This window comes from Macrobrachium nipponense, chromosome 3, assembly GCF_015104395.2.
Source record: "Macrobrachium nipponense isolate FS-2020 chromosome 3, ASM1510439v2, whole genome shotgun sequence".
In the NCBI taxonomy this organism is placed as follows: Eukaryota; Metazoa; Arthropoda; class Malacostraca; order Decapoda; family Palaemonidae; genus Macrobrachium; species Macrobrachium nipponense.
Genome location: NC_087202.1, coordinates 45,932,039 through 45,948,396, shown reverse-complemented (window position 1 = coordinate 45,948,396; position 16,358 = coordinate 45,932,039). Strand labels below are relative to the sequence as shown.

Here is a 16,358-nt window from a genome sequence, read left to right as displayed (position 1 = left end):
ACGGGGTAAGTATTTCCAACTCCGTTAGACATCGCTACATGAGTATATTCTTAAGTTTTAATTTTTATTCTTTCTTAAACTTAAGCTAATTTTACATGGGGATTTCGCATCCCCTATAAATTTTAAGTTAACCTTGTTACTTAATTTGAAGTTGTTTTAAGTTTAAGTTTAGTCTTGAAAAAACTTAACAAGGTACCCTCTCTTCCAGGCTCCGGCCGTGAGGGACACCACACTGGCAACCCTGCGGGCCTGGGTCGGCGGTTTTGGGAAGAACGCCACCAAGGGTATGCCCTACATTCTCGAGAAGAAGTTGGCGGTCCTGATCTTCCCCGGCGGCAAGTCAACGGGCTACGTCGACCCAGCAGAGGCGGCCCCGACTATTGCGCTCATCCAGCAACAGCTCGCTGCCTCGTTGACTGAGCCAGGCCAGGACATCTCGTCGGAAGTCGCGACGTTAGATTTAAACATTGAACCGATGGTAGGTGTTGACGACCTGTTGGTCGAGGTGAGTACGTTGGACGCCCAAGGGCTGCCCTTGGGTGCCACTGGATCTTCTACTCCTGCAAACTCTCCAGCTTCCTTCCAAGGCTTTACAGGAGCCGAACTTTATACTTCTCCTGATGCTTCTGTTAGACCTAAGGTCAAAGGGCAAGCGGTGGTAAAAACCTTGACTAAGACGTCGTCGGCGTCATCATCATCTCGCAAGCCTCCGGCTACAAACCCCGGAGCAGAGAGGTCTAAAGCTTCTGGGTCCGGCTCCAAATCCTCAAGGAGTAGATCCTCTAGGGAGAAATCTCACACTCCAGCGGAGTCAACTGTTCCACTTCCTTTGGTCCCTGTTCAGAGCTACCCTTCCACCTCCGCAGCAGCTCCGGCTTTGGATCCCAACGCTGGCCTGTTGCAACAAATGGGCGATCTGGTTGGGAATCTAAAGAACAGTATGGAACAGAGTCTCCGGTTGTCTGATAGGATCAACTCCCAGGACAACATTATCGCCGGACTAAGCCAAGCTCCGCTAGCTACTCCCCCATCTTTCGGCACAGGGATAGCTCAGTTGCCACCATATGACTCTCTGCCTCCGTTCAGCATGAACAATCCCTGGAGAGTGGCGTCATACGCCCCCTTCCAGGACGGGCTTATTTCTATCCCGGAATGTGGAACTCGAAGGATTGAGGACTTCGAGTTCTACCCGGAAGATCTCCAACCTCCGTTCATCGGCTACGCCAGGCTTACCGCTTCTGCTATGACACGAGATGATAAGGTCCCTAAAGAGACCGTCCTCTATTCACGTGACCAGGCTCAAAGAGAATGGCTCAGGTGTTTAGAGGACATGGACTGTTCAAACATGAAAATACAGCCGTTTAAGAGTCCATTTACAATCTTTACAATGGAAGAGGGTACTCCGCTCCCTTTCTTGACAAAGATTGCTACGGTCACTATCCCAGCAGCCCAGAAGGGGGATTCGTTACCGCAGCTAAAGGAAGCGGACCCTACATCTCCTTTACTTCCCTCAACCGGAGATTTGTGGGAAGACCTGCCCAACACTTTTTCTGCGGGCAAACTCAAACCAGACTGTGCTATGGAGCAGTTTGGTGAGAAGCTGCCTAGACTTCCAGATAGCCTCATTCAGGCAGAATTTGATGCCAAGTCTAGGCTGGCCAGGTCTATCAATACCATGGCCATGACTGAGGTGGCTACCATTTCTTATGGTTCCGAGCCACTCTTCAAGCTAATCACCAAATCACTGACTCAAACGGTGCAGTCTGACATGTTCGAGTTCGCCACAGCCAGAACAAACTGTCGGAAGCATGTCCTCCAAGAAGCAACTATTCGGCATGAACCGAATAAGTTGCTTTCATCAAACATCTGGGGAGCAGACCTCTTCCCAGATGCAATGGTAAAGGAGGTCCAGGCAGAGGCTACGAGGCTTAACCAAAGCCTTAAAGATCGTTGGGGTCTCACGCAAAGAGACGCCAAGATCAAGCTGTCAGAGGTAAGGCTCAGAAGAAACCCAGACGTTTCCAGCCTTACCAGAAGAAACAGCAACGGTTTGCCCAGCCTGTTCCGGCTGTTCCTTTGGTGCAGACAGCCCAACCCTTCTCTACATCCAAGGCTCAATCGCAGCCTATTTACGTGATTTCTCCCCAGCCTCAACCCTCCACCTCTTACGCTGGTCTCCCCAGCCTTCAATCAAGTCTTCGAGGGCCAGGCCTTTCAGAAGTATGACCGCTCGGGTAAGGGAGGCAGAGGTAAGCGATCCTTTCGTCAGAGAGGATCTGGAGGGTCCCTTAATAGAGGAAAACACTTCAGGGGAGGCCGCGGAGGCTTCCAACACCAATGAGGACTTCCAGGTAGGAGGGAGGCTGTTTCACTTCCGCCACCGGTGGAGCTTCAGCAAATGGGCACAAAGCATTGTGTCGAAAGGCCTGGGTTGGAGTTGGGTGGCGAATCCGCCCCCACCCAGACCTTTCCGCCAACTTCCATCCAAAGAATTGACGGAGTATGCGGAGGACCTCCTTCAGAAAGGAGCAATAGCGAGAGTCAACAGATTAAAGTTTCAAGGGCGCTTGTTCAGCGTTCCAAAGAAAGGCTCACAAAAAAGAAGGGTAATCTTAGACTTGTCCCGCTTAAACTTGGCCATTCGCTGCGACAAGTTCAAGATGCTCACCATCTCGCAGGTGTGCGGACCTTACTTCTTCCCCGTGGGGCCGTCACCACCTCTATCGATCTTACAGACGCATACTATCATATCCCTATTGCAAGACACTTCCGCCCGTATCTGGCTTCAAGATAGGAGACCAGACATTCTCCTTCAAGGTAGTTCCCTTCGGTCTCAACGTAGCACCCAGGGTGTTTCACGAAGTTGGCGGAAGTGGTAGTTCAACAACTAAGATCGCAAGGGATTATGGTAGTAGCGTATCTCGACGATTGGCTAATCTGGGCTCCAACAGTCGAGGAATGCCACAAAGCAACACTGAAAGTAATCCAGTTCCTGGAATATCTAGGCTTCAAGATAAACAGGACCAAATCAAGACTCACTCCAGAGTCAAACTTTCAGTGGCTGGGCATTCAATGGAATCTATCCTCCCATACTCTGTCGATTCCATCAGCCAAGAGGAAAGAAATAGCGAAGTCAGTAAAGCAATTTCTAGGACACAAACTTGCTTCAAGGAGAACCCAGGAAAGGATCCTGGGTTCACTCCAGTTTGCATCAGTGACAAACATCTTGATGAAAGCCAAACTGAAAGATCTAACCAGAATCTGGCGCTCACGAGCAAATGTCAGGTCCAGGGACAAATTATCCTCAGTCCCTCAGATTCTACGGATCGTCTACGCCCTTGGTCAAAAGTCAAGAACTTGTCAATATCAGTACCCCTTCAGTTTCCTCCTCCGGGGATTACTATCCACACAGACGCTTCGTTAAGCGGTTGGGGAGGATATTCGCAGTTCAAGAAGGTTCAAGGAACCTGGTCACCCCAGTTCCGTCAGCTTCACATAAACGTACTGGAGGCAATGGCGGTGTTCTTGACTCTAAAAAGGCTACGTCCGCCAAAGAACTCCCACATAAAGCTAGTCTTAGACAGCGCAGTGGTAGTCCATTGTATAAACCAGGGGGAGGCTCCAAATCACGTCATCTAAATCATGTCATGGTAGCCATCTTCTCCCTGGCGGACAAGTTCAGTTGGCACCTCTCCTCCACCCATATAGCTGGAGTGAGAAACGTCATAGCAGATGCTCTATCCCGATCAGTTCCTCTGGAGTCGGAATGGTCACTGGACAACAGTTCGTTCCAGTGGATTCTTCAGAGAGTTCCAGGTCTACAAGTGGATCTCTTCGCATCCCAATGCGAACCACAAACTCCCATGTTATGTGGCCCCCAACCTGGACCCTCTGGCCTATGCCACGGACGCCCTGGCCCTAGACTGGAACAACTGGGAGAAGATTTATGTCTTCCCTCCAGTGAATCTTCTCCTGAAGGTACTGAACAAACTCAGGACGTTCAAGGGTCAAGTGGCTCTAGTAGCCCCAGACTGGCCGAAGAGCAATTGGTACCCTCTGATTCTGGAACTGGGTCTTCGTCCTCTTCGAATTCCCAATCCCAGGCTCTCCCAGTCAGTGCAAACGAAGACTGTGTTCGCTTCCTCAGGAATTCTCAAAACCCTAACTTTATGGATTTCATGAAGTTTGCAGCTAAAAGAGATGCGAATATTGATCCTCAAATATTCTCTTCTTGGAATCTGATAAAAGAGATTCAACTTTGAGACAGTATGATGCTGCAGTCCAACAAAAAGTTAGCAACCTTCCTGAGAGAATCTGATATTAGAATCATGACAATCAATTCAGCTATATCCTTTTTCAGATCTTTATTTGAAAAAGGCTTAGCAGCTAGCACCATTACGACAAACAAGTCAGCCTTGAAAAAGATTTTTCAATTTGGTTTCAGCATAGACTTGACAGACTCCTACTTCTCGTCTATTCCCAAGGCTTGTGCTAGACTTAGACCTTCTGTAAGGCCTACGTCAGTATCATGGTTCTTAAATGATGTTCTAAAGCTGGCTTCAGAAACTAATAATGACACATGTTCATTTATAATGCTCTTAAGAAAAACTCTATTTTTATTAAGCTTGGCCTCAGGAGCTAGAATTTCAGAACTGTCGGCATTATCCAGGGATCCGGATCATGTTCAATTTCTTCCCACAGGGGAAGTGCTACTTTCTCCGGAACGTAGTTTTATAGCAAAGAATGAAGATCCTTTGATGAGGTGGGAACCATGGAAGGTTGTACCCCTTCCACAAGATATCTCTCTTTGCCCAGTATCGACCTTACGAGCCTTTCTGTCCAGGACCTCCTCATCCTCATCGGGTCCTCTCTTTAAGAGAGAAAAAGGTGGTACTTTATCTATTAAAGGCATCAGGCAACAGATCCTGTACTTTATTAAGCAAGCCAATCCTGACTCCTTCCCTAAAGTACATGATGTCAGGGCAGTAGCCACCTCAATTAACTATTTCCAACATATGAATTTCGATGAGTTGAAAAAATATACTGGATGGAAATCGCCGACAGTATTTAAGCGTCATTACTTAAAGTCCTTGGAAGCTCTGAAATTTTCAGCAGTTGCGGCGGGTAACATAGTTTCCTCCGACTCTGCTTAATCTTTAGTAGAAGATCCAGTCCTCCTTTCTACCTATCTCACCCAACAGTTTGTCTATACCTGCCAGGTTCATCTACGTTTACCTTGAGTCTTAGCTGCTCTTATGATGGTATAGTGGGTGTCCCTTATTTTTTTGCTAGGGTCACTCACAATTGATTGTATATAATGATCTCTTTGATGTGATCCCCTTATTTTTAATGCTAGGGGACACATCGTATTTACAATGGTTACGGGTTTTGTATATTAAGTCATATACATTCCCTTTTTATGTTATTATTGAAGTTTGTTCTGTTCAAGTTATTGTTATAATTGCTTTGAGTTCTTTGTACATAATATCTATACACAGATACTGATTTCAACATATATTCCATGTAAGCCCTGTATATATGTTAAATTTAAGTTAATTTTAAAAAATATTATTAGCAATTAAGTATTATTAGCATTAAGTTTAAAATTGTAATATTTCTATTTTGTATCATTGTGTATATGTATATTTATTAGCAATTATACTCCTTTATTTTATGTTATCTTTTATTTGAGACCCTTTTGTTTTTCTTTTGGTTTTATTCTTTACAATCTTGTGCTATTTCTCTGGTACGATTTCGCGCAGCGACACGAGCTGAGCCCAGAAAAGGGATTTTGACGTAAGGAAAAATCTATTTCTGGGCGATTGGCTCGTGTCGCCAGCGAAATATCCTTTAATCCATTATTTCTAAGGTAAATGTACTAACACATACCAGAGAATAAATAAAATAAAGAAAAGGTCAGTACAACTGACTCGCTCACCCTCCAAGAGGGTGTCGGTATGAACACTATGGCGAGTGAGACCACTACCACGAACCGCTTGCCAATAGAAATCTCCCACTACAAAATCCCCACAAGAGGGGAGCCGACCCACAGAGTGGGCAGCAACTACTACTACTCCATTCCATGCTGCCGATCGCTGCGCCTCTGGTGGCCATCCTGAAGTTAGCAGACAATCTTGAGCGATGGGATGGGTAGGGCGGGATTTCGCTGGCGACACGAGCCAATCGCCCAGAAATAGATTTTTCCTTACGTCAAAATCCCTTTATCCTATCTTCTCAAGTTTTCTCCTATGAATGTATCCATGTAAGTGATACATTCCTAAACACAGCATACATTAAAACTTGATGTAACAAAACGGCTATTACATTAGCAATCAGTCTAAAAAATAAAATTTAGGAATTTAAAGAAGAATTTAGTACACTTCCACATTTTATGTGTTTTTAACAGGTTTGACTTTCCTTGTCGTCATCTTTGGAGATGGTTAAAGGTGAGAAAAACACGATGGGAACAACTACAGCATGGCATATGGGACAAACTTTAAAGCGTGGGAAGGTTCGGGAATCACACATGGAACAGTTGATTTTAGACCCACCTCCAGGTTAGTTCTTAATGTTAATGAGTAACTGTTAAAAGTTCATAATGGGTGTGTTGTTTTATGCTACATGCGAACATGATTCATACTTTTGTAAATGGTCAATCCATTTCTTTATACTATATACATTGCTACAAGTGACAAATTTATTTTCTGGGCTAAACCTGTGTCGCTCCGTGAAATGTTCCTTTAGCACTCATTTCTAAGGTATAAATATTGCTATAAATACCAGAGAAAAAAAAGCTTTATGGTAATGCCAGAATATTCTGGCTCGCTCACCTTTATTTAAGGTGTCGGTATGGTACTGGGGCGAGTGATACCACTACCAGAGGTCTTCTGCCATTTAGTCTCTTCCTTTGTCAATTTCCCCTTTCAAATTAGGCGCCATACCAGCGCCATATACCGCCCACTACTGCTACTACTAGCGCCTTGTTAGCCATTCTTTTAAATAGCACTGTCGTGTACACTTGTGTCTTTGACTATAACGACATTATTTTGGAATAAAATGAGATGCTATAAACACCAGGAATCTTCGATATCTAAGTTGAGTACTGCAATTATCAATTTATGTTTGTAAAGGTAGCGAAATTAATCATAAGTATGTTTTAGTTGTATGTTACATAAACGGAGCCTAGCTTGCACCGCTCCCGAGTCAGCCATTACATACATCGCTACCTGTACCTTTATGACGACTTCCAATTGGTCACCTATACTAATTGTAGTCGTGTTGTCATTGATTTTGCACTCACTCAAGATTTACTAAAATTTGTTGATATCCTGACGTTTTATAATAGATATCCTGGCGCGAGGATGATTCGGACCTACTTACACAAACCAAGGAGGAATGGAAGTAGGTCAGATGGGTATTCCTTCCATCTGGAGAGGCTTCTCCCCTTCGATTTGTCAGATCGGGAGTTCAGCCTATCTCCGTCCCCCCCTCCCCTCTTTTCCCTTGGTCTGCTCAAGGAGGATACCTCCTTCACCTTACCAGGGAATCCTTGAGGGAGGGGTGTAAGGCCCTTAGGGACCTTATTCTGTTCCATGAGCCTCCCTGGCCTACCTTGCCAGATCGTGATTGAAATCACGTCTCGGGAAGGTTAGGCTAGCCGCTCAGAGCCACCCTGGCTGTCCTGACCAGATCGTTCCGATCGAGAGAAGGTTAAGCCAGCCTCTCTTTAAACAGAATTATGTACTTATCCTCTTTATCCTTATCCCCTCTCGTGCCAGGGCTATTGTATAGCGTTTATTATCATATAAATTATTGTATTATTGTATTATTGTAATCAGTGGGCAGTCGGTCTATAGACCGTCAGCCCCTGTGATTGATTGGATCCACTTCTGACCGCGAGGTGTTCCACCTGGCTGGTCGTAGTGTCCAATTGATCGCGTGTGAGCCACCCCTCCAGACGCCATCCCTCCCCCCTTTTACCTTGACGGGATGACATAACATGCTAGCGCTACTTCAAGTAGCCATCCGAGTCCTATCCCCTCTTGCAGAGGGGGTGGGGGGGGAGTAGTTATAGTAGGAAGGGGTACTCCTCGCCTTACGTAGTAGGAGTAGTACGATGGTACCTACTCAGACAAGCCCTGGTAATTTCCCGGCTCGTTGGGATGGTATTAGCCACATACTCTCTTCTCACCTTTCCTATCCCCAGTTCCCTACGTCTTCTACCCGTCCGCCTTGGCGGATCTGGGATCTAGCGGACATCGTTAGTTATGCATATAACAAATACAATTCCTTTACGATCAGATTCAGGCCTAGGTTTTACCTATTCCCCTGTTTCGATCCCTAAGCTGGACCCGGGGGATAGAGAGATAGCATTGAAAAGGAACTGGGACCGGAAGGAGAATTTTGCCTTTCCTATCTTCAGTCCTCCATACATTATCTATCCTTCCGCCTCGGCGGGCCCGGGATACAGCGGAGATCGTTCAGTTATGCATATAACAACACGATCTCCCTTACGATCGGATTCAGGCCTAGGTTTTACCTATTCCCTGTTTCGATCCCTTAGCTAGACCCGGGAGAGAAAGAGATAGTGTTGAAAGAGAACTGGGACAGGAAGGAGCATAGATTCTGTGCTCTGGTTCAAAATTCATTTAGTTATTTTATTTTAATTGTTTTAAAATATGCTTTATGTTTTCGATCGGTGTACTACGCCGGGTAGTCAACCCCAGCAGGTAACCTAGAATCGAGGCATTTGTTTATCCTTACCTACCCTCTCTCCCCCGCTTTCATTTATACCTCAGCTGCCCACCCCGGTGGCGGGGGCCAGGAGCTAGCAGAGGCATTCTTAGTTACTATGAAAACCTCTCCGATGCCGACGGATTCGGGCCAAGTCTAACTTTCCCCGGTTTCGTTGCTATTAATTATTATTATTAATAGGGGTTAGTTTTTCCAGACCTCTGAGTCTCAAGTAGACTCTTAATCGTTGCTATTAAGCTTAATATATAATATATATATATTATTACAAGACTATGAGGTGAATGCATAGCGGGGTCGGAGCTGGCGGGAGAGGATAATATGAATGCCTTACATAATGCATGCCGCCGCAATTTATTATGGCGACGACAATGCAGAATGCAAGTCCCACCGGAGTGACCTCCAGCGGACCTACATGTAGTGATACTCCAGTATCGATTCTAATATTACATACTCCGCCAGATACATATCCGGCGAGTCCATACAAAGGTACTTATGTATCATTTTGTAATTACAGATGGTACTCTGTCAGAAGACAACCTGCACTGCAACCCTGCAGCAGCAGGGCAGACAGGAAGTATGCCGCACTCACGCAGGCTGTGCGGTCCAATGAACGACTTGTCGGTCTGGCAACCAGTTGAGAGTGAAGTCTGTTACAATTTGGTTTTTGGGACTTCACTACCGAGACGGTAAGTACCAATTCATTGAATGATTAGTTCACTGAATGAGATATTGTAAATAATTGGAGAGATATTGAGATAGTTATCAATGCTTAGAATACTTTTAAAAGAGGATACTTTTTAAAAGTAACTATCTCTTTCAGAAGCTCCCTTATCTACCCAAATGCAGAAGTATCAGCAATGGTACCAGTAGATTTGGCAGCCCCGATCATTGCCAAGATCCACGAAGATAAAAAGGCCGTTCTGGCAGAGGACCTAGTGAGTTAGAATAAGAAGTTGTTGGAGAGGTCGCAGCAATCAACCTGGACCGCGAACCAATGAAGGCCGATACCCAGGACGAAGGTAGGCTATATGAAGCATTTGGTAAACAGGCAAAAGGACTACCTTTCAGCTCGTCTCATTCTTCTTCTTCATTTTAAGAGTTTACCAAGAAACCTATGACTTCGAGGGATAAGCCGGGGTCGGTAATCCCTAAGGTAAGCTGAAATAGTCACTCATAGGTCTATTACAAGTCCCTTACTAAACCTTACAAACTGAAGGCTATTTGGGAAAGTCGTTCTAGTTCGTCATCAGCCACCAAACTGGTGACGAACACGACAAAATCTGCCACACACAGGCAGGCATCGAAGACAAAGGCATCTAAACCCAGATCTCAGGATCCCGGGTTTAACCCAACATGTTTTCCAGCTTGCTGAGGCAGGAGATGGGTAACCTGACTCAGCCCAGTTCTAAATAACATCACAACTCAGTTGTTCTCGAACATGAAAACGTCAGGTCAGCCTATTCAGTCATTAGTAGAAGGACTAAAGATCTAGGAGACCTCGAAGTAAGGAGTCCTCCAACCTGGAAAGCCACAACAACTCCGGGCAGTACCAGACACATCCAATTGTGTCCCTTCAAATCAATAATCCTTGGTGGTTACCAGCACATGCCCTCTTCTCGGAGGGCATGCTGACGATTGAGGGCGGGGAAGGGAACCCGGCCAATAGAGGACTTTGAGTTCCTTTCACCGGGTCTCCAATTCCCCTTTTCAGGCTATGCACGTCTGATTGAGAACGCACTGATCTGTGAAGACAAAACGCCTAAGGAAATGGCCATCTTCCCCAGAGACCAAGCTCAATCAGCCTGGGTTCAAACCCTGGCAGATTGGGAATGCACAAATACCAAACTGACACCCCACAATAATCCCTTCACGATTTTTGTGGTGCTATAGATTATATCAGAGAGACGGATTTACCATCCGTGGTCTCTCTGGGAGGAATGGAGTGTGGGGTAGACGCCCTGGCGACATTCTTGGTAGGCATATTGAACTAAAATTGTGCTACAACGCTCTTCAGCGAGCTTTTACCCAGACTCCCAGAAGCACTGGTAAAGGCGAAGTATGAAGCCAGAAGTCGCTTGACTAGGTCTATCAATTCCGCCACTATAGCGGAAATGACAACCTCGGTCTATACGGACGAACCGTGGTTCAAGATCCGGACAAGTCATTGCTTCACGCCTTACGGTGCAATGTATATGACTTTGCAATAGCCAGGAAGAACTGCAGAAAGCACGTCTTGGCCGATGCATCTATTCACCATGAACCCAATAGACTCATCAAAGCTTAGGTCTGGGGAACAAACTTGTTCCCCGAGACTGTAGTGAACAGAATCCCGGGCGAAGCAGCTAAGGTCAACCAGAGCTTGCGAGTTCGCTGGGGCTTATCCCCAAGAGGAGATTTGAATCCTCGGGAACACAGCCCACGGGTATGAAGAGAGCAAACGGGTTCTAGTCTTCCTAGACGACTTAACCTCAAACAGTGGTACAAGCTGTTCCAGTAGGCCAGCTAGGTCAACCATCCACCTCAAATGGTCAGCCACAATAGTCCGTGCTGCTGTAGAACCAGCCCTCTCAGCAGAACCAAAGCTCAGCTTTTACCTCTTCCCCGGCCATAAGGCCTCCGATAAGAACCAGGTGTATGTCACAGATACAACAGGTTCACAAGAGGTAGCTGAGCCAGAGCAACTTTCTGTAGAGCTGGCAGAAGAACTTCTGGCAAGGAAGAGACTTAACAGGAAGCCGGCGCAACCGACCTTCGACGAACCAGTGAGACTCCTCAGGTAGGAGGAAAGCGGTGCTTATTCAAGAACCGATGGGAATCGGCAATTGGTCGAACAGCATAGTATCAAGAGGTCGGGTATGGAGTAGGGAGAACGGCCCTCCTCCATCAACCAAAATTTATCAACATCCAAATGCCGGATGAGATAAAGGACACCTGAGACTTTCTGTAGAAGAAAGTAATTACAGGTGCGAATACTTAGAATTTCAGGGAGGCTTCCGCAGCGATTTCATGAAGATTCAATCAAACCAAGAGTAATATTAGACTTGTCTCATATAAACTCATATATTCAGTACGACAAGTTCCATATGCTAACTGGGGCCGTCACAATACGTATAAATCTTATAGATACTTACTATCCCGTTCCGGTAGTAAGTCACTTCCGCCTTTTCCTAGGCTTCAGACTAGGCAACAGGCTTACGCCTTCAAGTAAGGCTATTTGGGCTTATCAGAGCGCCCAGAATATTTACAAGATAGCGGAAACAGTAGTGCAATAACTGAGAACCCAAGGGATAAGCCTAGTAATCTCCTAGACGACTGGCTCATCTGAACTATAAACGTCAAGGAATGTCTCAAGGCAACCATAAGTGATAAATTTCTGGAATTCCTAGGATTCCAAATCACAAGGAATCCCTACACACTCTGACACCACGGTTTAAGTGTTTAGTAAACAATGGGACCTCAAATCACACAACTTTTGATCCCACCGGGGAAAAAAGAAAGGAAATAGCAAGGCTGCGAGACAGTTCCTCAAGGCAGACAAGCATCCCGGAGGAACCAGGATGAGTTCTAGGTTCACTCCAATTCGCGTCAGTAATAGGGACTCTACTAAAAGCCAATGCAAGGCTATATTCGGGGTTTGGCGGAGTAGAGCGAACAGGGAATTGCGAGACAGAGTTCCCGCATCCCGCACATTTTACAGAGAGACTCCGTCCATGGACAGAAGTCAAGAATCTGACAAAATCATCACCGGTATGGTTCCCTCCGCCAAGTTTAGTGGTCCAAATGGATGCTTCACGAAGCGGTTTGGGAGACTACTCCCAATATGGAAACGCTCAGGACACTTGGTTCCTAACGCCCTGCTAGCTTCATAACAGTGTTTGGAAGCCATGACAGTATTCTATTCTTAGTAACTCTCCTCAGAGAGCAGCGTTCAACCAAGCCACATATTCAGGTCATGATAACAATCTTCTCATTGACAACAAGGAACAGTGGCATCTGTCAGCAACTCACTTGGCAGGAGCAAGAACTTAGTGGCAGATGCACTGTCAAGGACAACTCCGCTACAGTCGGAATAGTCCTTAGACAACAGGTAATTTAGATGGATCAGCCAATAGAATCCAGATCTCCTAGTAGAATTATTGCCACAGAATCCAACCACAAATTACAATATTTCATGTGCCCTCAATCTGGACCCCATGGCCCAGGCCACGGACACCAGATAGGTTGGAACATCTGGCAGAGGATTTATTTTTTCCCTCCAATAAATCTACTAAGGCAAGTTCTAGACTAACTCCCATCCTTCTAAGGACGGATTGGGCTGTTAACCCCCAACAGACTCGAGAGCAATTGTGACCCGTTACTAGGGGAATTGGGACTCCGCCTCAGACGGACCCCCAACCCCAGACTGATACGATTAGTATAACAAGGGCGGCGGACGCTTCCTCAAGGATTCGGAGTGTCCTAACTTTATGGAATTCATGAATTTCATGGCACAAGAAGATGGCAATATGGATCCTATTAACACCTCGTTCTTAGAATCAGACAACGGAAGTCTACGGGGAGGTCTGCGACCATGCAGAAACGTTTCAGCAATTGTCACGAGATTTGACAGTCCTGACTAATCTCTCCCCTAGTTCCTACAACTCCCTTTTCTAAGCAGTACGATTCTACAGTAACAAGCTAGCCTTTTTCCTAAAAAGACCCAATAGTTATGACGATGAATACGAATCTGGCTGTTACGTTCCTTAGGACCCTGTTTAGAAAGGGCCTACCAGCTAGGGTTATTACCACGACCAAATCTGCTTCAAGGAGGTACTCCAGTTTGGTTCCACATTAACAGATTCATAATTTCGTCGATTCCGAGAACTTGTGCTAGCTAGAACAAAATCATATTGATTTTCTTCCATCCAGAGAAGTTCTAGTATCTCCAGATCGAATTCTTGGCTAAAAATGAGGATCCTCAGAGTAGGTGGGCCCCCTAGAAGATTGCCCCACTTCCACAGGATCTATCCCTATGTCCAGTCAGAACTTGAGATCAATTTTAGACAGAACTTGAAATAAAACTTCAGGTCCTTTATTCATTCGAGAGATGGTGGAACAGTCTTATTTAAGTGGTTAAGATAACAATTCTATAATTTAAGATAGGCTAACCGGAATCAAGTCCACATGTACATGATGTCCAAGCAGTAGCTGCCTTAATAATTCACTTCCACCACATGAACTTTGATGACCTTAAAGAAGTATATAAGATCGAATTCAAGTATTTAATCACCACTACCTTAGATCCTTGAAAGCCCTTAAATAATTCAGCAGTGGCAGTGGGGGAATGTTGTTTCCCCTAACACAGCCTAGTCATGTTGACATACCTAGTCGTAAAGACCTTGTCCTTCTTTAGCTCCTTTTCTCTCCTAACCGCCTCACTTGGTCGCTAGCCTTCATCTCGGGGTTTTTCACTTGGATTGCATAATTGAACCATTCTTGTACTGGTTATAATTAACTACTAATTATATACATGTAAAATATATAGTATTACTTGTTGACATAGTAATCACACAGGCCTTACCAGTAATTGTTTGCGGTAATAGTATATACTTACTAGAGTAAGGACCTAGACTTAAGATATTGTTAAAATCTGTTTAGATTTAAGCAATTTATTAAATAGGGTAGAATTATCTTAAGAGTTAGTTTCTCCCTTCCAGTAGTCTTCTAGGGAGTATATCCAAGCTTTTGGGAACAATTCTCTGTTACTATTTCACGGAGCGACACAGGTTTAGCCCAGGAAAGGGATTTTGACAAAGGAAAAATCTATTTCTGGGCAATGACCTGTGTTGCCCAGTGAACCCACCCCTTGCTTCCTCACCCTATAGCCCCAAGCTTGGGTGCTATTTTCAGGAATGGCTATCGAGGCGCTAGTAGTAGCGGTAGTGGGCGGTAGATGGCACTGGTATGGCGCCTAATTTGAAAGGGGAAATTGACAAAGGAAGAGACTAAATGGCAGAAGACCTCTGGTAGTGGTATCACTCGCCCCAGTACCATACCGACACCTTAAATAAAGGTGAGCGAGCCAGAAAATTCTGGCATTACCATATAGCTTTTTTTTCTCTGGTATTTATAGCAATATTTATACCTTAGAAATGAGTGCTAAAGGAACATTTCACTGGGCGACACAGGTCTTCGCCCAGAAATAGATTTTTCCTTTGTCAAAATCCCTTTTTTTGTACATTCAACTTCCCTGTCAGATATATTTTTGTACATGCAACTTCCCCGGCAGATATATACTTAGCTATAGTCTCTGACGTCCCGACAGAATTCAAAACTCGCGGCACACGCGACAGGTAGGTCAGGTGACCAGCCCACTCCCGCCGCTGGGTGGCGGGAATAGGAACCATTCCCGTTTTCTAACCAGAATTTTTCTGTCGCCGGTAGCAACAACATCGTTGTTGGTACCTCCTGCATTGGAATTCTTTTCTCGTTGGCCGAGGATTATCTATCTGTCTTTTGGTGATGTACTTTGATCTTTGGTTTTGGCATACGCTTATCGTGGACCGTTTTTTGGATTTTGATTTGGATTCTCTTTAAAATGTCTGACGTGGCACCTGTATTTAGGGTGTGTGCGAAAGAGGAATGTAAGGTGAGGCTACCGAAAGCATCGGTGGATCCTCACACAGTCTGTAAAAAATGTAGGGGGAATGATTGTTCTGCGACTAACACCTGTCTGGAATGTGAGAGCTTAACGGAAGTGGAATGGAAGACCTTGGCTTCTTATGTAAGGAAACTTGAGAAAGATAGAGTTAGGAGGGCTTCCATCAGAAGCTCAAGTAGATCCTGCTCTAATGAACAGGAAGTAGCTCCTAACTTTTCTAGTAATTCACCTGCTCATAGTTTGGTTTCAGCCCCTTCCCCCAGCAGCGAACCTGTAGATGCGTCTACGGAAATGGCTGCAATGAGAGCCTCAATAATCAGCTTGAAATCGCAACTGCAAGCAATGAAGGAGACAGGTAAGCGCAGTGATGTGTGCAGTGATTTGTGCAGTGTCCCCAGTGAAGTGGAGGGGGCGTCTGACCGACTCCGCATTGCTCCTAGGCCTAGACCTCTTTCAGACTCCCATGACCAAGGGAGGAGGAATGTCGAAAGCCGCAAGGGGGATGTAGAGTATTCCCAACGGTCAGAGGCGTCCCTTCGGCAGATCCTGTAGCCGCTTCCCAGGCTGCCAAGGACAGCTACTGCAAAAGCGTCCTCAGGAAGTGCTTTTCGGACTCAGACTCTTCGTCTCCCAGAGAGGATGGAGTTCTTCCGCTAAGTCGCGTCTTCTTAAGAGATCCTGGAAGACGCCAGCAAGCGAAGCGTTGCGTTCCAGTCCTGAGCCTTTTCCGGAGTATTCGCCTGCTCGTAAGAAGAGAGCTATGAGATCTCCTGACTCTTCTCCGGAAGACTTATCACACAAGACGAAGGAAGTCTTGGTAGGACTCCAACAGCAGTTGTCTGCCTTAGTGGGAGTTCTTTCTGAAGGCTCATCTAGGAAGAAAGACATTTCTCTTCCCATCAAGAGTTCTGTTAGGAGAGCATCAGAGAGTAAGCGTCCTGGCTTTAGCAGACGCTCCTCGCCT

The 16,358-nt window shown here is 45.6% G+C and overlaps 1 protein-coding gene across 4 annotated transcripts in view; it reads left to right on the top strand.

The window, feature by feature from the left end:
- Window positions 1–16,358, top strand: part of LOC135221732 (tRNA (32-2'-O)-methyltransferase regulator THADA-like) — a 219,250-nt gene that overhangs the window by 29,262 nt on the left and 173,630 nt on the right. For all 4 annotated transcript variants that reach the window (XM_064259523.1, XM_064259524.1, XM_064259522.1 and 1 more), the window contains exon 2: window positions 6,407–6,557. In XM_064259523.1, coding sequence (XP_064115593.1) covers window positions 6,437–6,557 — 121 coding nt within the window. In that variant the 5' untranslated portion in view covers window positions 6,407–6,436. The remainder of the gene's footprint in view (window positions 1–6,406; window positions 6,558–16,358) is intronic.